Source organism: Monodelphis domestica, chromosome 1, assembly GCF_027887165.1.
Source record: "Monodelphis domestica isolate mMonDom1 chromosome 1, mMonDom1.pri, whole genome shotgun sequence".
Taxonomy (NCBI): domain Eukaryota; kingdom Metazoa; phylum Chordata; class Mammalia; order Didelphimorphia; family Didelphidae; genus Monodelphis; species Monodelphis domestica.
This window is the reverse complement of record NC_077227.1, coordinates 477,218,662-477,243,017: the sequence shown is the minus strand read 5'-3', so window position 1 is coordinate 477,243,017 and position 24,356 is coordinate 477,218,662. Positions and strand designations below refer to the sequence as shown.

At 41.6% G+C, this 24,356-nt stretch overlaps 1 protein-coding gene across 1 annotated transcript in view; it reads right to left on the bottom strand.

Moving 5' to 3' along the window:
* The window catches only part of UAP1L1 (UDP-N-acetylglucosamine pyrophosphorylase 1 like 1), a 34,096-nt gene extending 11,155 nt beyond the window's left edge, over positions 1 to 22,941 (bottom strand). The window contains exons 1-5 of the mRNA XM_007475411.3: positions 22,343 to 22,941; positions 2,557 to 2,761; positions 2,027 to 2,202; positions 736 to 908; positions 91 to 284 (exon numbers count right to left, since the gene is read on the bottom strand). Of these exons, the coding sequence (XP_007475473.1) occupies positions 91 to 284; positions 736 to 908; positions 2,027 to 2,202; positions 2,557 to 2,761; positions 22,343 to 22,631 (1,037 nt within the window). The 5' untranslated portion in view covers positions 22,632 to 22,941. The remainder of the gene's footprint in view (positions 1 to 90; positions 285 to 735; positions 909 to 2,026; positions 2,203 to 2,556; positions 2,762 to 22,342) is intronic.
* Positions 22,942 to 24,356: the final 1,415 nt, after the last annotated feature.

Sequence of the window (24,356 nt, the reverse complement as noted above, 5' to 3'; positions counted from 1 at the left end):
AGTTAGCCAGTCATTTTGATAAAGAAGCTATCCTCAGCCATCCATTGTGGCCCAAGTCAGTGACCACGGGTTTGAGAAAGTAAGATTCACCGAGTAACAGTCTGCAGGAAGCTCCGAGTAAAGAAGTGGTTGCATATGTTGCCTGCGTTGAAGACCAGATTCCCGCTCTCGTCCTGACGCTGCACCGTCTCCAGGCCCACCTCACTGTACTCCACCACCTGGTAAATGCCATCCACCTGGCACACCACACCCACGGGCTCTGTGGGGTAGGCCTTCTCCACTACCTGAAGACAAATTATAAGGAAAAGAGGACAGGATTCAGGAAGCCAATTATCCCTAGAGACCAGGGGGCAATGGGATCCCTATAGCACCCAGAGGCTACTCCCAGGGGCAGTCGGATCACAGACCCTCCCAAATGCTAAGCTATTTTGACAGTAGGAAAATCAAAGAATCAGGTGAAAGGAACTAGAATACAATGCAAGACATAATTTTAGACTGAAGAGTCAGAGGATCTGGGTTCAAATCCTTACTCTGCCCAGCTCTGTGTCACCTTGGGCAAGTTCCTATTAATTTCTTTGGGCTGGAATAAATGATTTCTCAGTGTCTTCCAGCTCTAAAGGTATGATTCCCTAAGAAGCCAGTTAAAGCCAGGTTCAAAAAAGATCCAGCTCTGGCTTGTGGGGGTGGGAGAGTGCGGGGAGAGGAAGAGTGTGGGGAGAGGAAGAGTGTGCTGACCTTGGCCCCACAATCTGCACCCTTCAGCACACAGAAGCCAATGAAGACAGGGTCCGCCATTTTAACGAGGATATTATCCACACAGTACACATGGACGTACTGTACTCCACGGCGCTCCATGTCCCCTAAAATCCCATTGTCCACCAGGGCTCGGTACAAACCGCCATTGCCATCTGAATACAAAGGAGAGGAGAGGGAAGGGGATGCATGGCAAAAGAGCATGGCCTGCACTCAGCTAGGCTAGGAGTGACAGGGGTAAGCATTATGGACCCTACACTCAGTCTACAGTTCCCACTGGGAATGCCAGCCTGCAGTTATCCTGCCACCAAGCAAAGGCTTCAAGCCTAAGTCACTGTAGCTCGATTCTAACTCCTAAGCTAGAACCCACAGACCAACTATCAGCAATGCTTCCTGGGACTGTCTGCAGGCCCCAGGGACTATATTATCTAATTGGAAGATGGGCAAGACTAGTCTTAATGAGGGAATCAATGAATTGAGAGCCAGGCCTAGAGATAGGAAGTCTTAGGTGCAAATCTGGCCTCAGACATTTCCTAGCTGTGAGACCCTGGGCAAGTGATTTAACTTCATTGCCTAGTCCTAATTGCTTGTCTGCCTTGGAACCAATACACAGTATTGATTCTAAGATGGAAGATAAGGGTTTAAAAAAAAAATAAAGACTAGTATTAATGCCCCCATCAGACAGCTAATGAAACCAAGGACCAGAGAAACTTAAAGATCTGTTCAGGGTCACACAACTTATTATTTGGATGGAATCTCTTTTTTTTTTTTTTTAAACCTTACCTTCTGTCTTGGAGCCAATACTGTGTATTGGCTCCAAGGCAGAAGGTAAGGGCTAGGCAATGGGGGTCAAGTGACTTGCCCAGGGTCACACAGCTGGGAAGTGTCTGAGGCCAGATTTGAACCTAGGACCTCCCGTCCCTAGGGCTAGCTCTCAATCCACTGAGCTACCCAGCTGCCCCCTGGATGGAATCTTAAATACCATTTTGTTTTATACCTCTCAGATTCATTCATCATATAATATTCTATATTATAATCTTCAGGTCTATTCACTTCTACTAGACTATAAACTCCCTGAGGACAAGGACTGTATCATCGAAACTTTATTTCTTCCCCTGCATGGTGCACAGTGATATCCATACATTTGATAAATAAATAAATAAATGAAAACCCAGGTCTCTCTGATTCCAGACTCAAAACTCTTGTCCCTGTTGCCTTTCTCCATTCTTCCTTGGATGGTCAAACACTCAAAAGGCAAGTCTGGGCAGCATACCTGGGGCCATTGCAACCTTGTCCTTCCTCTCCAGAATGGCCTGGCCATTGAAATTCACAGCTGGCAACATCCTCTGCTCAAACATGATCACATTGGCTGGATCCAATTGGAAGAAATTGTTTTCCTTAAAAAATTCAACTGTTGGCTTCAGAGTAAATTCACTGGTCATGATGTACCTATAGAAAGAAGAGTAGAAAGAGCTTGAGTGGGAGAAACACATCACATACCAGAAAGTAGGGCAAATGGAAGAGGAAAGAATTATGCATTTGAAGCTAAAAACAGAGACCAGTCAAACAATCAATGGAAATACTAGGGGTCTCAGCAAAGACATATTGACCTGAATATAATAGATCCGAAAGATAAAAAGTTCCCAGTCCCTTTGGAGGGAGGACATTTCAGTCCCAGAAATATTAGTCATTTTTCTGCATCCCAAGAACAGGAGGTATTCTAGGAGGGAGGAGAGAAAGAGGAAGAGGAAGAAAAAGGAAAGGAAAAAAAAACCCTAGATGGCAAAGAGCAAAGAAACCCACCAGGGGACAGTGCAAGATGTGTTGTGTCTTTGGCCAGCCAGCTGCTCCACTCGGCGGATGCGCTCAGCCTGGAGTTCATAGAGTGTCTTCCCACTAGGTAGGCCCACCTGGTACATGCCTTTGGGGTAGGTTACTCCCAAGCGAGTGCCTTGACCCCCAGCAAGTAGCAGGACAGCCACCTTGTTCTGAGCAATCTGGTGGAAACCTGAAGGGAGGGAAGAGTCAGGAACTATGATCTATTAATTGTCCTTTCTAGGCAGAGCCACATGCATGTCCACTCTCCATGGCAGGACATCTGCCCTTAGATTATCATTCCTATGTAATTTACATGACTTCACATGTATAGTTATATCATACTGCTTGCCTTCTCAAGGAGTCAGGGAGAGGCTGGAGGGAGAGAATTTAGAACTCAAAAAGAATTTTAAATGCATAAAAATAATGATTTGTTTAAAGTAAGATCATCATTCCGGAACCTTCTGTGCACATTCATTGCCAGATGAGGATGGACATTGAATAAATACTTCTGATAGTAGGGGAACCCATAAGTGCCCATTTAGCCATTCTCTCTTTCTGCCAGTGCATGGCACATAGTGATGTTATATAAATGCTTATTCCCTTCTCTTCCCCCCTTTCCTTTCCTTCTCTGCTATACTTGTTTTTCCCAGGAGCCACTGAGACCACAGCTTGGAGGAATCTATTTCCTGAAGGGAAAACTCTGCTCCTGTTCCCCCAATACAAACACTCATTTTGAACAAAAGCCTCATTGAGTTTTCTCTTCTTGGTTTCTCCGAGTTGATCTTGAAGCTATATTCAGATCCCTTGGATACCCCTCAATTCTTGTCTCCCAGTAGGGAGGAAAGAGGCTTAGCCGGGAACTGTGCAATTGTTCATCCCTGAATGTTTACCAACTGATCAGGGACAGCAGAAGATAAAAAAAAAAGGAGAACTAATTCCTATATACCACAATGAATGGACTGTTTGTAGTGGGAAACATGCTAGATTTGGAGTCAGAGGACCTGGGTTCGAACCTCAGCTCTGCCAACCTTCTAAGCCTCAGTTTCCTCATCTTCAGAATGAAGGAACCACTAATTCCAGAGGCCTGATAATGAAGCATGCTGCCCTTTTCCTGATGGAGGTGATGGACTTACGATACAGAAAGAGACATGGATTTTTGGAGATGGCCAGTGCAGGAATTTGTTTGGCTTTGCTATGCATATTTGTTACAAGGATATTGTTTTGCTTCCTAATGAGAGGGCTTGGGAGAAAGAAAAAATATGTGCTTTTGTTCATTTTTGTCTGTTTCTTAAATATTTTAAAAAGAAAAATAATTAAATGAATATTTTAGCCTAGATGAGTATTTAACCAGTTGTAAATTATCCCTTGATTCCATTTCTTCTCTAGATATGAGTAGGAATCTCTAGTATCCAAGAGTAGCATAGAGTGAATACTCATTATGGAGCTCAGGGGAACTGAGGGTAGCAAGAGCCTGCGCTTAGCAAATTATCCATCCTAATACCTCATGACGTCAGGATTAGCTAATGTACAAGTGGTCTTGGTTTCAGTATAATCCCAACAAAAAGAATTAAATTAGTCAAAGACCTGGGGCTCTAGCCCTTGACTCTTCTCCCCAAAAGTACTCATCCCTTGCCATTGAGAGCTGACCTTGTCCATATTTTCCACAAAAGCCCAGGGAATTAGGCTGAAATTCACCATCAACTGGCAGTCTCTGGGTTGAAGAGTCACTATGTAATGTACCAAGTGTTTCATAAATTCATCAATCACAGAAATAAGGCTTATTTTCTTTTCAGTTAAACATTCTATCTGGAAATTGCTTTTTACAACTTAACTGCATCATACAACTAATGAGCTTATTACAAATGAAATGTCTCTATTCATTCTTCCTCTAGAATCTGAGTGTTGCTTAAAGAGAGATCCTGAGTTGCCAAGATTATGCCGAGGAAGCATAAACTCTGACAAGTCCTACCAAACTGGACAGGTTTTTTGATTAGGGGTGGATGTGGGCTAATTTCAGAAATTTCAGAGGATGTCCTAGAGCAAAGGTATCAAATTGAAATAAAAATGGATCCCTGACAGCTGCATATTAACTTAGAAAACCACAAATTCACATTATCTATGTTGACTTGTATTTTTAGTTATTTTATTAAGTATCATTCAGTTGCATTAAAAAAAAAAAAACCCTAGTGGCATCTAGGTGGCTCAGTGGATTAAAAACCAGTCCTAGAGGGGGCAGCTGTGTAGCTCAGTGGATTGAGAGCCGGGCCTAGAGACAGGAGGTTCTAGGTTCAAATCTGGCCTCAGACACTTCCCAGCTGTGTGACCCTGGGCAAGTCACTTAACCCCCATTGCCCAGCCCTTACCACTCTTTTGCCTTGGAACCAATACACAGTATTGATTCCAAGATGGAAGGTAAGGGTTTAAAAAAAAAAAAGAACCAATCTTAGAAGGTCCTGGGTTCAAATGTAGCCTCAGATACTTCCTAACTGGGTGACCCTGGGCAAGTCACTTAACTTCCATTGGCTAGCCTTTGCCACTCTTCTGCCTTGGAACCAATACTTAGTTTTGATTCCAAGATGGAAGGTAAGGGATTCCCATCTCCATACCTGACTCAATCCATTGAACTAACCAGCTGCCTCCTGTAATAGGATTTTAGAGTCTTTTCACATTATCTCATTTGATCTTCACCACAGACCTGCCACAGAGGGGAAAGCAAGCATTATCATTCCCACTGGATGAGGAAACTGAGACTCAGTAAAGCGAAATTACTTGTATGAGGTCACAGAAATAGCAAATGAAATATAAAACAAAATAGCAAATGAAAAATAGCTAGGAATAAAAACTGGAGCTACTGTCTCCTCTTCAGCATTCTTTCCCTGGTTGTTGCTGTTGTTATAGTTGTTCATTCTTTGTGGAGTTTTTTTTTCCTTTTTTTAAAAACCCTTCCCTCTGACAGCTAGATGGCACAGTATTGAGAACCAGACTTAGCAATGAGAGGTCCTGGGTTCAAATTTGACCTCAGACACTTCCCAGCTGTGTGACCCTGGACTAGTCACTTAACCCCTATTGCCTAGCCTTTACAACTCTTTTGCCTTGGAGTCAATACACAGTACTGATTCTAAGATGGAAGGTAAAGGTTAAAAAGAAAAAAAAAAGAATTGATACTAAGCATTGGCTTTGAGGCAGAAGAGCATTTAGGGCAAGACAAGTGGAATTAAGTGGCTTTCCCGGGATCATATAGCTAGGTGTTTGAGGCCAGATTTGAATCCAGGTCCTCTTTTTGTGCCTGACTCTCTAGCCACTGAACCACCTAAAACACCCCGTCTTTCATTTTTGAAGAGGACTAATGGCATCAAAGGAGTGCTTAAGACTTGTGAGTGAACTGGATTTAAGTAGTTTCCTTCCCTGGTAATGCACCTCTAAGGAACCTGGTTCTTTCTCCTTTTCCTTGAAAAAAGGGAATGGGGGGGGGGGTAGGGGGGGATGCAGCTGGGTAGCTCAGTGGATTGAGAGTCAGGCCTAAAGACAGGAGGTCCTAGGTTCAAATCTGGCCTCAGACACTTCCCAGCTGTGTGACCCTGGGCAAGTCACTTGACCCCCATTGCCTAGCCCTTACCACTCTTCTGCCTTGGAGCCAATGCACAGTATTGACTCCGAGATGGAAGGTAAGGGTTAAAAAAAAAGGGAATGGTTTCAAGATGGAGTCTCTATAGAAGAGAGAAAGTAAAATGGAAAATTCTGTTCAGCCTGCTATAGAGAAAATGCACTGGATGGTTTGCTTTGCAAGATTTCATAGTATATTGTAAAGTGTCAGCTGATAAAAAACTGTCTGGTATAAGAATAAAAAAATGGAAAAAAGCTCAGCAGAACAAAGAATCTGGGAATAAAACCCAGTGTACATAAGAGATCCCTGTTTGATAAGGCCAAGATTTAAGAGCACTAGGGAATAGAATAGCTATTCAGTAGAAAGTGTTAGGAAATTGGATACCATGGTAAAAAATGAGTTTAGAGACACATGTCATATGCCATAGAGTACAATAAGTTCCAACTGGATCAATGATCTAACTATAAATTGTTTTTAAAATGGAAGAAAAATGAATTAATATTTTTAGGTCAGTAATGTAGGAAAGAAAACATTTATCAAAAAATGTTATTAGAAGTGGAGTTGATTAGTTTAATATAAAAATATAACAAAATTGCATGTTAAAAGTAATATTTCTTTAAAAAGAGAAACAGATTGGGGAAAAAAATCTCAATTGTAAATATGCCTGATAAAAAATATGATATCTAACGTCTATAGGGGACTAACATATATAAAAGGAAGAACTTGTCAAAAGACAGATCAATTTTCAAAATAGGAAAATAAATTGTCAAAGACCACTTGAAAAGTTATTTAGAGGGGGCAGCTGGGTGGCTCAGTGGATTGAGAGTCAGGCCTAGAGTTGGGAGGTCCTAGGTTCAAATCTGGCCTCAGATACTTCCCAGCTGTGTAACCCTGAGCAAGTCACTTGACCCCCATTGCCTAGCCCTTACTACTCTTCTGCCTTGGAGCCAATACACAGTATTGACTCCAAGATGGAAGGTAAGGGTTAAAAAAAAAAGTTATTTAGATACTTATAACAAAAAATGCAAATAACAATAGATTTAAAGAATTTAAAAAATGGAATATAGCTGGGGAGATAGGAAAAAAGATACTCTATGACACTACTGAGACATAAATCAGATGTGTAAATTTTGAGCAAGGCTTTTGGGAAGTAATCTCCAAATTAAGAGTTACAAAACTGACTGGGTGACCCCATTGCAGAATGTTTAATGATATCCAAAGATGTTATAAAAGGGGGAGGGGAGGGATTTATCTCTACAAGAATCATCACTTGTAATATCCATCTGTAATGGCAAAACACTGGAAATAAGGTATTTGTGCAAAGATTGAGGAATGATTGACTAAATTGAGGAATATGAGGCTCAGACTTAGGATCCTAGATTTAGAAGTAGAAGAGACCTTAGGGGCCATCTACTATTCTTTCTCCATAAAAGTGACAAATGGGAAAATTACAAAGCAATGGGAATGACATATGAAGTGATTCAACATGAGGAAAACAGAATTAGAACATAAACAGAGACACTGACTCTATTTTTAAAATAGAATCATACAGACTCAGTAAGTACAGAAGAGATAGGAAAATATAAATAAATTGCTAATATCTTCTTAAAGTCTAAACAAAGTGTTACAAGAGTCTTAATGCAATTTTAAGCTACTAAAGCTTTAAAGTACACTTAAGACTTTTGGGACATAGGGAATGGGTGGAGTTGTGTATATATTATATAATTATAATATACATCTTATATAACAATATATAATATTGTGCACATATGTTAATAAAATATAATTTGTTCTGACTGAATCAGGAGTTCAATTCCATACTTTATTTTCATTTGTTAACCCAGGTTTACATCTTGGCTTTGACATTTCTCACCTATGAAAGCTCAGGCAAATACTTAACCTCTTTGTGCCTCAATTTTCTCATCTGTAAAAAGGAGGGGTTAGGTTTGATGATCTACGAGGTTCCTTCCAGCTCTAAATCTCTGACCTTAAGAGAATATTAAGTTTATAATAATGTATAATAAATTTTTTAAGCAATGCACTTAAGAGTCTGACCAACTGGATCCCTGTTTGGCTTAAGCACTTGCTAGTCATGTGACTCCTTTCACTTGTTCAGTCCTTTGGGCGGTGTCTGACTTTTCTGCAACCCCATTTGTGACACAACTAGCAAGTGTCTAAGGCCCAGAGTTGAACTCAGAGGGATGAGTCTTCCTGACTTCAGACCTGGCACTCTAGCTGCCCCACTTTGGGGGTGAGGTTGTTACACATTTATCAGCAGACCAGTGCCCAGACATCTCATTGGAAACCCTTGAATTAAGATATTCTTGAAGGATCTCTCCCACTCTAAAACCCTATAATCTAACGGATATAGTCACAGAATATCAGAATTGCTGATTTAGAGCAAAGAATGCTAGAAGGACAAATGTGGGACCTGAAAAGATCATTTAGTCCATCCAAGCCACCCACTTACCAAGAAGGAACCTGATCTCACTGGAAGGTCCATTCACACAGAATTCATGGTGGAGCCCTGACTGTTCCAAGATTTGAAATTATGATCTCTGGTCCATTATTTTATCTTTCAGATGTAACACTGAATATTAAAAGTTTTTAACATTTCTAATCAAACCATTTTAAAAGGAAAAGAATTCTGACTTGGAGCCAGCCACAAGATTTAGAAATGCATTTTACACTGTTGTTTTTTCGCACTCCCCTGCTGTGGATTTGCTCTTCTCTAAAACACAGATGACTTCTTGTTCTAGAAATCCACTTAGGTGATGCTGATTGATTGGCTGGCAGAATCATGGAACCAGTGGGTGGTTAATGACTCTGCACTGACTTGGAATAATGAATGAGTCATCTCTCTGCATCCCTATCATCATCATGCTCTATTGTGTGGTAGAAATGTCAATCTTTACAAGGTGCTGTGCTGGGCGAGGTGCCAGACCCAGAACACAGGATGTGAGTGGCCTCTGCTTGTCCTGTAGGTCACAGGAGAACCGTAACCTATCAGAAACACTCCTTCATTGTTGCTTTGGTGTCTTGAATGGGAGACAAAGGTGGTTACCCCCTTCTACCCACAGATTAGGGGTATTCCTAAATATTTACCATGCTGTCCCTCTCTTTGGATTTCAGAATGACCCACCACAGATCTGCCATCTAGAGATTTCTCCAATCCTTTACATTTAAATTTTTTTATTTTCAGTTTAGAATTCTCCCTCTCCTCCAACCCCTTTCCCACTCATTGAGAAATCAAGAAATAAAAACCCGTTATGTATAGAAAGTCATGTAAAACATTTCTACATTTAAATTTTTTTTAATTACAAAACTATTTTTTTAAACCCTTACCTTCCATCTTGGAATCATTATCATGTATTGGTTCTAAGGCAGAAGAGTGGTAAGGGCTAGGCAATGGGGGTTAAGTGATATGCTCAGTATCACAAAGCTAGGAAATGTTTGGGTCCTGATTTGAACCCAGGACCTCCCATCTCTGGGCCTGGCTCTCAGTCCACTGAGCTACCCAGCTGCCCCCAATTATAAAACTATTTTTAATGTTTTATGTTTATCTTAACATACATTTTTTTTAATGTTGTAACATTTACATAGCACTTACTACTATGTGACAGAAACTTTCTAAGCACTTTACAATTATTATCCAATTTAGTCCTCATAGCAACCCTGGGAAGTAGGTGCTAATATTATTTCCATTTTACAGATGAGGAAACTGAGGCAACCAGAGGTTAAGTGACCTCCCCAGGGACACTCAGCTAGTAAGGGTCTGAGGCTAGATTTGAATTTGGATCTTCCTGTCTCCAGGACACTGATCTACTGTGCCTGCTTGCTGCCTTAATTTCTCCAATCCTCTATAGAGCCTGTTTATACTCCCACCTCCCCAGCAACAAATTCTATGTCTAGAATATTGTGGGGTAGTGGAAGGAGCACTGTATTTGGCATCAGAAGACCTAAGTTTGGCTCATGTCTCTACCACTTTACTATCCCTGTGACCATGGGCACTAGACTTGGTGGCTGAAACACTTGAGTTTGAATTTTTTTTTTTAATCTTTACCTTACATCTTGGAATCAATACTGGGTATTGGTTCCAAGGCAGAAGAGTGGTAAGGGCTAGGCAATGGGGGTCAAGTGACTTGTCCAGGGTCACCCAGCTAGTAAGTATCTGAGGTCAGATTTCAACTCAGGAAGAGGAGTCATCCTACTAATGTCAATCTCTATTTTTTCTTATATATGCATGCATTAATAAATTCTAGATTTTATTTCTTTTCATATTGGATGGGAAGGAGGAATACGAAAAGCCAAGTGGTACAAAGATGGAAAAAATAGCCTGAGAACTCTTTATTTAGTCCAATTATCCCTTCTGATGTTCTGTTCTAAGGTATTTTTCCAGTTTCAACATCTTTTGTTGAAAAGACAGCAATCTTTTGTTGTCGCTGAGTCATTTTTCAGTCATGTCCAACTCTTTGTGACCCATCTGTGGCTTTCTTGGCAGAGTGGTTTGCCATCTCCACCTCCAGATCATTTTACAGATGAGGGAACTGAGGCAGCAAACAGGGTGAAATGACTTGCCCAGGTTCACACAGCTAGTCAGTATCTGAGACCAGATTTCAACTCAGGAAGAGGAGTCATCCTGACTCTAGGTCCAGCACACTATCTACTTCAATATCTAGCTGTCCTCCCAACATTCTCTACTTGTATTTACTAGTATACATCATCTGGGTGATGTAGTGGCTATTGTCCTGAGCTGGAGTTGAGAAGATCCAAGTTCAGATCCAGCCTCCAACATTTACTAGCTGTGTGACTCTAGGCAAGTCACTTTAGGTCTCAGCTTCTATTTCTTCCAAGGTTTAAGGAGATAATAATAGTACCTGCCTCACAGAGTTGTTGTGATGAGCAAATGAGATAGTATTTATAAAGCACTTAGCACAAAGCCTGCCACATAGTATAGCCAGTGCATAAAAGCGTACTATTCCCTCTTTTCTCCACCTACAACCCTAGGCATCTTGCTCACTCAGGAAATTACAAAAAAGTCAGCCCTATATTCAGCACCCCTTGGGGCAGGGAGGAGAGAAGTACCATTGGTACACTGGTTAACGAGTGGATATTTTAGGGACCTGTAAAGTCCAGGCAATTGGGGTTAAGTGTAAACCTAAAAATTTCTCAGACTTATGAATGTTAGGGGTTTCCCCCATTGGGGAATCTTCTACTTAAAAAATTCCCTAGCAGAAGGTGAGAACTCTACTTGAGTGTGGGGGCTCCCAGCTATGGGAGTGTCCCTGCTCCACCCTAATTAAGACTGCTTTAGGACAGAAAATGGCTTGCTAAACAATGAAAGTACTTTGATCCATGCTTATGGAAGGGACAGGAAGTTCTTTGAGTCATGACTGTTTTAGAATTGATACAATGGGATACTAAGTACCTATAAAGGTGGGGCAACTTGTAAACTACTTAAACCTAAAAGGGTGATAACTAATTCAGAGGTTTTTTCTGATGAAATTTGTCGACATAGCAGCATTTTTTTCCTGACTTACTAAAGAGATTAAAACTACTCAGCTGTGAATTCAAAATGGGCGGTCCTTTAGAAACATCTACAGTGATTGGTAGATGTAACGACTTAGGGGAGGTGACAGAGGAGATTTTGCCCTTAAAAATAAGAGCTTGGATCTCATGCAGAGGTCTCGATTTCTGACTCTCATTCTGAAGGAGAGAATAATTGGGAATATTTCCCTGGCGACCACCTTATATTTGATTTAAAACCCAAAACACTGTAGTGAAACATATTTCTGCGGTCAAATTTACTCACCCTCTCTTATATCTATCACAATTTATAGCTTCCACTATTTTAATCACTACAGTTTAAGACCTCAACCATTTTAAATCTCACATAAGTGACTTGCCCAGGGTCACACAGCTAGGAAGCATCTAAGGCCACTTAGCTGCCCCGTTTGGATTTTTTTTTAATTCAAAGTATTCATTATTTTTTTACTTTATTATAATTCTATTAGTATTTAAATCACTTTCCATAGTTTTCCCAAGACTTGTTCACTATTGTCTTTTTGAGGTCTTAAAAACTAACGATATGATTACTTCCTTACCATATATTTCATTTTTAAAACAGATTTTATTGATATCTTTTGTTTTTCCATCTGCTGCATTACTTGCTCTATCCCCTCCCCCCCAAAGAGCCATCCTTTAAAATGATTTTTTTTTTAAGAGGAACCAGCAAAATCAATCAACACATCAGAGAATCCAAGTCAAGTCAACAAGCATTCATTAAGTGCCTACACTGGGTGCTAGACTCTTTGCTAAGCACTGGAGATATACAGAAATCCAAAATCCAGTCTCTACTCTCCAGGAATTCTGCAAATAAATATCACAAGTAGATAATATCCTAAGGGGACAACCAGGGATTAAAATAGATAAGAGTGCCAGGTCTGGAGTCAGGAAGACTCATCTTCCTAAATTCAAATCTAGCCTCAGATAGCAAGCTATGTGAATGACTCTGAGCAAGTCACTTCACCCTGTCTCCCTCAGTTTCCTCATCTGTAAAATGAGATAGAAAAGAAAAAGCCAAACCACTATAGTATCTTTACCAAGAAAACTCCATGAAGAGTTAGACACAGTTGTAAAAGGACTAATGGGGGAGATAACATGCATTATGTTCAAACAAAACAAAGATAGGATAAACTGGAGATAATCTCAGAATCTTAGCATCAGGGGGCTCTTGAAAGGCTACAGGTCAGAATTTTAGCTGATTTGAAAGGAGCCAAAGAAGTCAAAAGGGGTGAGGAGGGTATAAGTAAAAAGAATATTCCAATGATAGGGGAAACCCAGTGAAAATGCCCCGAATCAGGAGATGGTCTGTCATATGCTTAGTGAAAGAGCCAGGAGACCAGTGTTACTGGATTGCAGGAAACATGGAAGAGAGTGAGGTGTAAACAAATGAGAACAGAAGGGTTTTTAAAAGTCAAATAAATGGGGGTGTAAAAAATAGACTCGAATCCAGGACTTCAATCCCCAGAAGCCCTGGCTCCACTTCCCCAAAATGCTTTGTAATCTCACTGAATTCTCATGTGGGCTGAGATCAAGAAGGTATTTAACCTGATTGGAAAGGCCCTTTTGCTTTTTTTTCTTCCCTGTTTTCCACTTGCAAGCAGACCTTTTTTCATAATGTAGGTGAGGTTGTGTCTAGGCCTCTCTCTGGCCTAGACATGTGCTTTTCTTATCCTGTATTTTCTTTAATCCTTAACCTTTAATAAACCTCATAAAAAATAATACTCCTTGCAGAGAGAAACTAATTTCTATCTTGCCTCAGTCTTCCCCTAAATTTTAATCTTTACAGGGGCAGCTGGGTAGCTTAGTGGATTGAGAGCCAGACCTAAAGATGGGAGGTCCTAGATTCAAATCTGGCCTCAGACACTTCCCAGCTGGTGTGACCCTGGACAAGTCATTTAACCCCCATTGCCTAGCCCTTACTGCTCTTCTGCCTTGGAACCAATACACAGTATTGATTCCAAGATGGAAGGTAAAGGTTAAAAAAATAAAAAGTCAAATATATGGGGGCAGTTGGGTAGCTCAGTGGATTGAGAGCCAAGCCTAGAGACGGGAGGTCCTAGGTTCAAATCTGGCCTCAGATACTTCCCAGATAGGTGACCCTGGGCAAGTCACTTAACCCCCATTGCCCAACCCTTACCACTCTTCTGCCTTGGAACCCATACACATTATTGATTCCAAGACGGAAGGTAAGGGTTTAAAAAAAAAGTCAAATAGATCATTTTATATTTGATCATAGAGATAATAAGGAGACACTGGAGTAGGGTGGGAGTGGGGGAGGGGTGTCAAACCTGAAGCTTTGAAAGACCACATGACAGCTGAGCGGAAGATGTTCTGGAGTGGGGAGAGACTCACAGGCAAGGATACCAATCAATAGGGAATTACAGTAGTCAAATCTCAAGGAAATGAGAGTCTTTGACAGGAAGTGTCAGAGGCAGTGTTAGAGAAGAAGAAGATATAGATGAGGGAAATTAAGAAGGTAAATTTGACAGTGCTTGCACCCAAATGGCTATAAGAGGGTGGCTGTGTGAAAAAATGAGGAGTCAAGGATGATCATCTCTAGGTTATTCCATTCAGTCCACCCGTCTCGTGCTTCTGAGATAAGGGGAAGAACACCACTGCAAAGCCCATCTGTGTCTTGCCTGGTCCCCAGCCTCTCAAGGGAAGAAGCACCATTCCATCACTTATCAGTCTCTTGCCTTTGAAGTTAGGGCAGATGTCATTTTATTGTTCCAGGTCTCCTGCCTGGTCTCCAGCCTCCTTTTGGGAAAAGGACAAAAGTTATTTCATCTCATCTATTAAGTCAAATAAGTAACTACTAAGTATGTGCCAGGCACTGTACTAAGTACTGGGGATCCCAAAAGAGGCAGAAGAAAATCCCTGACTTCAAGGAGGTAAATCTAATTGAGGAGACAACATGCAAGCAAAAACATACAAAGCAAATGAATACAGGACAAATAAATCTCCAAAACAGGATAGACAGAAAAAAAGCAGAGGGGTTAGGGAAGGCTTGCTGGAGAAAGTGGGATTTTAGTTGGGACTTAAAGGAAGCCAGGGAGAGGTCAATAGTTGGAATGAAGGGAGAGCATTCCAGATGGAGACTGAGGTTTGTGGAACAGCCCAGGAGGCCAGAGTCACTGAATTGAGCAGTACACGTTGAGGAGTAAGGTGTAAAGAAGGGGGATAGGTTAAATGCCAAACAGAGCATTCTGTAGTTGCTCCTGGAGGCAACAAGAAACCACTTGAGTTTACAGAATAGGAGGGTGGCATGGTTAGGTCGCTTTGATGGCTGAATGGAGGATTGACTGAAGTTGGGACAGACTTAAGGCAGGCAGGTTAGGCTAGATAAAAGTCTGAGAATCATCTGTAGAATCTATGGGAGCTACTAAATGTACCAAATGACATATTGTAAAGGGAGAAGGTAAGAGGGCCCTGGGCAGAGCCTTGAGGAACACCTTTGATGAGCAGACATCACTTGGATAAGAACCCAGCAGAGGACACTGCAGAGAAGAGTAGGAGAGAGGAGTGTCAGGGAACAAGTGTAACAAAAACCTAGAAAGAAAAGGGTATCAAGAAGATGAGATCAATGATGTCAAAGGTTCCAAAGATGTCAAGGATTAGGATTGAAAAAAGGCCATTAGATTAGGCAATTAAGAGGACTTCAGGGGGCATCTGGGTAGCCCAGTGGATAAAGTGCCAGGCCTGGAGTCAGAAGGAACTGGGTTCAAATCTGACCTCAAACACTTCTTAGCTGTGTGAGTCTGGGCAAGTCACTTAACCTTAATTCTCTAGTCCTTAACCATTAGTTCTTCTGTTTTAGCAGCTAAGTGGCTCACTATATAGAGTCAGATCTGGAGATGGGAATTCCTGGGCTCAAACCTGTGTGTTTGATACTTCCTAACGGTGTGCTCCTGGGCAAGTCACTTACCCCAAATGCTTAGTTCTTAGCACTCCTCTGATTTGGAATCAGTACTCAGTTTCATTTCTAATATAGAAGATAAGGGTTAAAAAAAAAAAAACTTGGGGGCAACTGGGTGGCTCAGTGGATTGAGAGCCAGGTCTAGAGATGGGAGGTCCTAGGTTCAAATCCGGCATCAGACACTTCCCAGCTGTGTGACCCTGGGCAAGTCACAAGTCACTTAACCCCCATTGCCTAGCCCTCACAGCTCTTCTGCCTTGGAACCAATATGCAGTTCCAAGAAGGTATGGGTTTAAAGAAAAAAAAACTCCTCTATTTCAAATTCCTTAATAAAACATCTGAGTTCCTCAAGATCCTCCAGGGGATATAGAATAGGGCCCAGAGACTCAGATAAATAGTAGGTGCCAGCCAGATAGCATCTCCTACTTGCCCCAGGGTGCCTCTCCCTCCTAGCATTCCAAAAGGTTATTGGGAAATAGAATGGGTTTTTTATCTTATTTGTTAGATATAAATTTATCTCAGACATCTAACCTTATCAGAGATGTTATTATAGCTTTTTCCTGAAGGATGGCTTTCTTTCTTATGAAAGATGCATTAATTTTCTTAATGAAAAAGCTTTTCAGTTTTATGTAATCAATCATGTTTTCTCTTTTGTAATTGTGTCTATCCCTTTAGTTTTCATAACTCTGAAAGCTGCTTCAATTCTACTCTTTTATGGTGTGATATTTAACATTTAGATCATATGTCCATTATAATAAATTTAAAATAGTTACTTTAATCCTAATTTCTATCAAACTGATTTCTATTTATCCCAGAAGTTTTGATCAGCTAGAGAATTCTTTTTTATTTTTATTTTATTTGGTCAATTTCAAACATTATTCCTTGATTACAAAAATCATATTCTATTTCTCCCCACCCCCACCCCCCGCCCTTCCTGTATCCTACACACAATTCCGCTGGGTGTTACATGTGTCCTTGATCAGAACCTATTTCCATGTTGTTGATGTTTGCACTGGGATGTCCATTTAGAGTCTACATCCCCAATCATATCCCCCTCGACCATGTAATTAAGCAGTTGTTTTTCCTCTGAATGTGGATAGTGTTCTTTCTCATAGATTCCTCCAAGTTGTTCAGGATCACTGCATTGCCACTAATGGAGGAGTCCATTACATTTGATTGTACCAAAGTGTATCCGTCTCTGTGTACAATGTTTTCCTGGTTCTGCTCCTTTCACTCTGCATCACTTCCTGGAGGTTGTTCCAGTCTCCATGGAATTCCTCTACTTTATTATTCCTTTTAGCACAATAGGATTCCATCACCAACATATACCACAATTTGTTCAGCCATTCCCCAATTGAAGGGCATCCCCTCATTTTCCAATTTTTTGCCAACACAAAGGGCGCAGCTATGAATATTCTTGTACAAGTCTTTTTCCTTATTATCTCTTTGGGGTACAAGCCCAGCAGTGCTATGGCTGGATCAAAGGGCAGACAGTCTTTTATCGCCCTTTGGGCATAGTTCCAAATTGCCCTCCAGAATGGTTGGATCAATTCACAACTCCACCAGCAATGAATTAGTGTCCCCACTTTGCCACATCCCCTCCAACATTCATTACTTTCCTTTGCTGTCATGTTAGCTAATCTGCTAGGTGTGAGGTGATACCTCAGAGTTGTTTTGACTTGCATCTCTCTGATTATAAGAGATATAGAGCACTTTTTCATGTGCTTATTAATAGTTCTGATTTCTTTGACTGAAAATTGCCTATTCATGTCCCTTGCCCATTTATCATTTGGAGAATGGCTTGATTTTTTGTACAATTGATTTAGCTCTTAGTAAATTTGAATAATTAGACCTTTTTCAGAGGTTTTTGTAATGAAGATTGTTTCCCAATTTGTTACTTCCCTTCTAATTTTGGTTACATTGGTTTTGTTTGTACAAAAACTTTTTAATTTGATGTAATCAAAATTATTGATTTTACATTTTGTGACTTTTTCTAAGTCTTGCTTGTTTTTAAAATCTTTTCTTTCCCAAAGGTCTGACAGGTATACTATTCTGTGTTCACATAATTTACTTATAGTTTCCTTCTTTATGTTCAAGTCATTCACCCATTCTGAGTTTATCTTGGTGTAGGGTGTGAGGTGTTGATCGAGAATTCTTTTTTAGGTAATTCATGCTTTTAGATTTATTGAACACTGGGTTATTGAGTTTCATTATTTCTGATGCTTCTCTATCTAGTCTGTTTCATTCATCTTTGTTCTATTACTTTATCCAACACCAAATGGTTTTGATGACTGATGCTCTATAATAATGTATAAGATTCAAGATGTGCCTTCCCCTCCTCATTACTACATTATTTTTTATTATTCCCCTGAATTATCTAGATCTTTTGTTCATCCAAATGAATTCTGTTATTGTTGTGTCTACCTCTGTAAATGTGACAATTTGATCGCTATAGCATTAAATCTGTAAATTAACTTTGATAGCATCATAATTTTTATTATATTGGCATAATACAACCATGAGAACTGAATATTATTCCACTTAATTTAGTTGTTCTTTATTTCTTTTACCTTCTGTCTTAGAATCTATACTAAGTGGGGGCAGCTGGGTAGCTCAGTGGATTGAGAGTCAGCCCTAGAGATGGGAGGTCCTAGGTTCAAATCTGGCCTTCAGACACTTCCCAGCTGTGTGACCCTGGGCAAGTCACTTAACCTCCATTGCCTAGCCCTTACCACTCTTCTGCCTTGGAGCCAATGCACAGTATTGACTCCGAGATGGAAGGTAAGGGGTTAAAAAAAAAACAAAAAAGAATCTATACTAAGTATTGGTTCCAGGGCAGAAGAGTGCTTAAGGGCTAGGCGATTCAGGTTAAGTGACTTTCCTAGCATCACACAGCCAGAAGTGTCTTAGGACATATATGAACCCAGAATCTTCTGTCTCTAGGCCTGGCTCTCTATCCACTAAGCCACCTAGCTCCCTTGGTCCTTATTTCTTTAAAAAGCACTTTGTAATTAAATCTCTGCAGAAATTGGATGTATTTTGGTAGATTGACTCCCAAATATTTTATACATTTTATGGTGTTATTTGTGGGCTTTTTCTGTAACTTTCAATTTTGCTGAAACTATTTTCTCAATTTTCTATTTCTTCTTTGCTGATTTCCTAGATTTGGTTTTATTTTTAAGAATAGCACATGACAAGAATATTCATAGCTGCGCTCTTTGTGGTGGCAAAAAATTGGAAAACGAGGGGATGCCCTTCAATTGGGGAATGGCTGAACAAATTGTGGTATATGTTGGTGATGGAATATTATTTTGCTAAAAGGAATAATAAAGTGGAGGAATTCCATGGAGACTGGAACAACCTCCAGGAAGTGATGCAGAGTGAAAGGAGCAGAACCAGGAAAACATTGTACACAGAGACTAATACACTGTAGTATAATCGAATGTAATGGACTTCTCCATTAGGGGCAGTGTAATGTCCCTGAACAATCTGCAGAGATCTAGGAGAAAAAACACTATCCACAAGCAGAGGATAAACTGTGGGAGTAAAAACACCAAGGAAAAGCCACAGGGGTTGAGGGGATAATAACTGAGAAGAGAATCCAAATGAACACTCTAATGCAAATACCAACAACATGGAAATGGGTTCGAATCAAGAATACTTGTGATACCCAGTGGAATCGTATGTCAGTTATGAGATGGGGGGGAGGGGGGCCGGGGAAAAAATGATCTTTGTCTCCAATGAATAATGCTCAGAAATGACCAAATAAAATAATGTTATTTTAAAAAAAAACAACTGACTCAGCAAAAAAAAAAAAAGAATAGCACATGATACATCTCATATATGTATCATATCTAAAATATACAGATATTTGTCAAATTTATGGGAATAAGAGCTATCCTCCAACTGATAAATGGGCAAAAGATGTGAACAGACATTTTTCAGATAAAGAAATCAAATAAGTGTATTTTTAAAATGTTTTAAATCACTACAATTAGAGAAATGCAAACCAACACAATTTTAAGGTATCATCTCACACCCATCAGTTTGACTAAAACCACAAAAAAATGACAAATGTTGGAGGGGATATAGAAAAGTGGGAACATTAATACACTGTTGGTAGAACTGTGAACTGACCCAATAACTTTGGAGAGGAATTTGGAATTATGCCCAGAGCTAAAAATTAGGTATACCCAAAGACTCAGCAATATCAATGCTAGAATAACACAGCCAGTATATGATGGAGATAGAACTTGAATTTACATATGTGGGACCTATATTCAATACCCCGTGATGCTTATCCCGATGTCTTGCTTCTAGTATCACAAAATATGTCATTTACCTCTCTATGCATTTGTTTCATCATTCTATGTACAGTCCAGCAGGCAAATGGAGAAGCAGGACTGAATTAAGAAAAGAGAATAATTATGCCAGTTATGTGTTGCTCTTTTCTTTTCCTGCCTCTCTGAAAATACATTTTTAGAACTATAACTAGACTTGTCATATCCCCAACTATGAATATCACCCAGTGTTCTATCCTGAACTTTTTTATATGTAGATATGCTATACATATCTTTTTTTAATTTTTTTAAGTAATCTCCTCAACTACCATTGGTTTAATTTCCAGCTCTATGAAGATCAGTATATGAGACATTATTCTCTTTTCTTAAATTCAGTCATGCTTCTCAAACCACCTGCCAGGCATTGTGAACATCTAGCATGGATATCAAACTCAATATACCTAAAATAAAACTGATTATGTTTTGCCAAAAAAAAACAACTACACCAACTTCTACTTCCACTGACATGCTGGGTTCCCAGAACGCGTAACTACTGTCTCCTAAGGGCTCTAGGGGTAACCCAGAAGGGGAGGAGTGTTTTTCCAATACTCTCCTAGCACTGTTTCCTGTACAATATTGTCAACTGATTATCAGTCAGCCAGATTTAACTAGCTTTAACAAGGGCTATTTCTTTACTAAGGTGGCATCATAGAACAGTTGTACAAAACATTTCCCCAAAAGTCTATCTCACACTCTTCCACAAGTATGCACTTAAAGATTGCATGTGGCAAAGCATTAACTCACAGTTCCTAGCAATCTTTTTCCTAGAATATTTAAGATGTTTCCCTCATGTGTGTTGTAGCTTTTCTTCTAGGTTCTTTGTAGAGTCTTGAATCTTGAAACTAGTCCAGTGTCAACTGTAGTTGGCTCCCAGTACAGACTCCATAGCTAGGTAGCTAGTATTTATATAGTGCTAAGTGATTTACAAGTATTATCTCATTTGATCCTCACAATAACCCTGAGAATTAGGTGCTATTATTATCATCATCATTTTATATTTGAGGAAACTGAGGTAGGCAGCAGGTAAGTGGCTGGGCCAGGGTCACACAGTGTCTGCACCAGATTTGAAGTCATGACTTTCCTACCCCAAGGTTCTATCCAATGCACCACATTAAGTACCTAAGCATTATTAAGTACCAGGCACTACACTAGGAACTTTACATATATAATCATCTCTCATTAGATCCTCACAACAATATTGATACCAGCTGGTTCAAGAGCACTGCTAAGATGGTGATGGAAAAACAGACAGATACGGAGTAGAAAGCTTGTGCCTTTTTCACCAATCCATTCCTTCTCAGGAGGTTAGGTGGAACTTTTTTCTTTCCCTGGTTTTATATAGGACTTGCCAATTGCCTCAGTCAATCTAAAAAGCTCTTCCTAGGCAATGTCATTCCAGTCTTACTCATTTAGTCTAAAATCTATAACTGAGACTGATTGATCTCACCTGGTTGTGATACCAGGGCATACCATCCTATCACCTACTTTAAGTGCCTTGAAATTGTATTCAATCAATGTCTACCCTTACATAAAAGTAAGACATCCCTATCATCAGTAACTAGGGATAGTTTGCCTATTTTTGTCATTAATTTTCTCTTCTCTTTTTCTTTCTACCATTTCTAGAAATATATTAACTAACAAGCAGCAAACACCTAAAGTTTTATAGAAGGATCAAATCACATAATGTCAGAATTGGAAGCGATATTACTGAGGAAAAACTAGTCAATCAGTTAACAAGCATTTATTAAGCGTCCCCTATGAACTGCAAGTGAAGAGTCTATCACACCATGCTATCTCATTTCTCCAAGATCCAATGCATTTTCCAATCCTTATTCCAGGTCCCTTGGTAGAGCACCTGGCGTTTCTCTCCTTACCTTCTAGGGTAAGAGGCCGGCCCAGAGATCTGAAAGAATTCATTGCTCCAGGAGGCTCATTAAAAGAGGTGGTTTCCAGGCAGCAGTTTCCACTGCCCCTGCGTGCCTCTCCCTCCTAGCATTCCAAAAGGTCATAGAAAGAAAGTTAGGACTGAAAGGCAGCTTCCAGGCCATCTCGTTCAAATCCCTCCACTTTAGAGACCAGTAAACTGAGGCCCAGAGAAATGACGTACACCTTGCTTAAAGCCACAAGGTGGTAAGGGGGTGGAGGTGGGAATCGATCTTGAGGTCTCAGAGTCTTCTGTCAGTCCCTGGCACCACACAGCTCCAGGCTGGGGCTGATGCCTTAGGATCACACACAGCGGGCCCCCAGGCCAAGCCATGGCTCGACGGGCGGCTCTACCATTACCCTCCTTCCCTTTCACTCCCTCGGACTTTGGCCAGACTTCCCGATCCCGCACCCCAGTCTTACCTTCCTCCTCCCAACGTTTCAGGGTCTGCGGGTCGCTCTTGCGCACGCTGCCCAGGAACTCGGGCTGCACCGGTTTCATTCTGGAGTCCAAGCCCTCCACGGGCCCCTCCACCTGGGCGCAGGCCTTGGCCGCTCTCTGGCAGTGCTCCCTCAGCTCCTCGGGGTCCAACAGGGCCAGATCCGAGAGCAAGGACGCCCTCCCGGCCGGCTCCAACTCAGCCCAGAAGCGCAGGAGATGGGACTGGCCGGCCCGCTCCAGCCTGGCTCGGATCTCTTCCTCCGACACCATGCCTGCCCTCCGGACACCAAAACCAAGAACAGCAGCAGCCAGAGCCCGTGGGACGTCCCCGGGAGATTGCGACCGTCCTGGGACACCGTCTCCCGCCTTAAGCTTGCTCCGAGCACTCGTGACCGGCCCAGGAACTGAGTTAATGTCACGCGCTCCTCGGGCTAGGCGACCTATAGGCTCCCAACTCCAATAAACAGTCTCCTCTTACCTGTGGGCTGGGCCTGCCGGCCTGGGAACTGGTCAACTAGAGGGTCTTCCTCTCCGCCCCCTCCCACCCCGAAAAGTTTCTGGCGCGCATGCCCAGAATGATCCTCGGAGAAGCGGATTAAAGGTCTGTGTGGAGTCTTAGTGGAAGTAACCCTGGACTTTACCGTCACCACCCAGCTAACTTGGGGGCGAGGGGGCAGAGGCTGGAACCCTAAAACACCGAGCGTGGTTTTCGCCTCTCCCTCGGAGGAGATTCTGCGGCTCTCTCTAGGTGCTCCCTCTCCACGGAGCAAAGTTAGACTTTCCCCCACCTTCTCAGTGCGGACAGAGTGGGAGCCAGGGGAGAGGTGGCCGTGCGTGGCGGGGTGGGGGTGGGGCAGGTGGGAGTCTTGACCCGTCTCCGAGTCTCTCCACATTTACCAAGTCGTGGGCTTAGGTGTTTGTCCTTCTCCTCCCCAGTCACGTCACAGGGAGTCAAAAGCAGCGCTTCTTTTGTGGTAACCCAGAACTGGAGAGGATAGATTTCCATGGACCAGTAAATGGCTAGACAATTAGGGTAAGTGAATTGAATAGACTATTGTTCAGGCTGGCTCTTCGTGACCCTGTGAATCATACTTTCCCTGAGGTTTCTTGGCAGATAGCCGAGCGCTTTCTTTCTCCAGTGGATTAAGGCAAACAGGTTAAGGGACTTGCCCAGGGTCACACAGCTGGGAAATGGAGGAGGCCACGTTGAACTCAGGTCTTCCTGACTCAGGGCCCGGTTCTAGCCACTGAGCCACCAGCTGCCTAGGGGTTTTCAGGAAGGACTAGCGCCTCTAGCGGGAGGGTTGCAGAGCCCTTTTCAGGACGGCTCATCCTCTTTGAGGTCTACCTTTCACCCAACTCTCACTTAGGGCTTCAAGGAGCTGAAGCATGCACAGTGGCCACACTCCAATGACATCATCTTGGCAGACCAGCTAAACTAGTTTGAGGGCAACTGACTGGCCTCAAGCCTGCCAGTGATTTAGGGGGAATGTCTACCCCAAGCAAAAGAAGACTCCCTAAGGGTGGAGGAGAACCGGGTGTTCCAACTGCTATGAAGGCAGCTGAGGCAGATGTTGTGAAACGTCAAAGAGGGGGCAGCTGGGTAGCTCGGTGGATGGAGAACCAGGCCTAGAGACGGGAGGTCCTAGGTTCAAATCTAGCCTCAGACACTTCCTAACTGTGTGACCCTGGGCAAGTCACTTGACCCCCATTGCCTAGCCCTTACCACTCTTCTGCCTTGGAGCCAATACACAGTATTGATTCTAAGACGGGGTAAGAGTTTTTTAAAAAATTAAAATTAAAAAAAATCTAGCCAAAACTAAGCACTAAGGCCCTGATCTATGAATGAAAGGGAATCTTTCCTGGGTAAACAGTTTACTAGAGACTTCCTAAAGAAGGAGGAAAAGTAAAGAGTAGACTTGACAATAGTAGGAGACTTGTTTCCACATCCCAGGACAGAGAAGACAAAACACCACTCCCAGTGTCTCAGTGCAT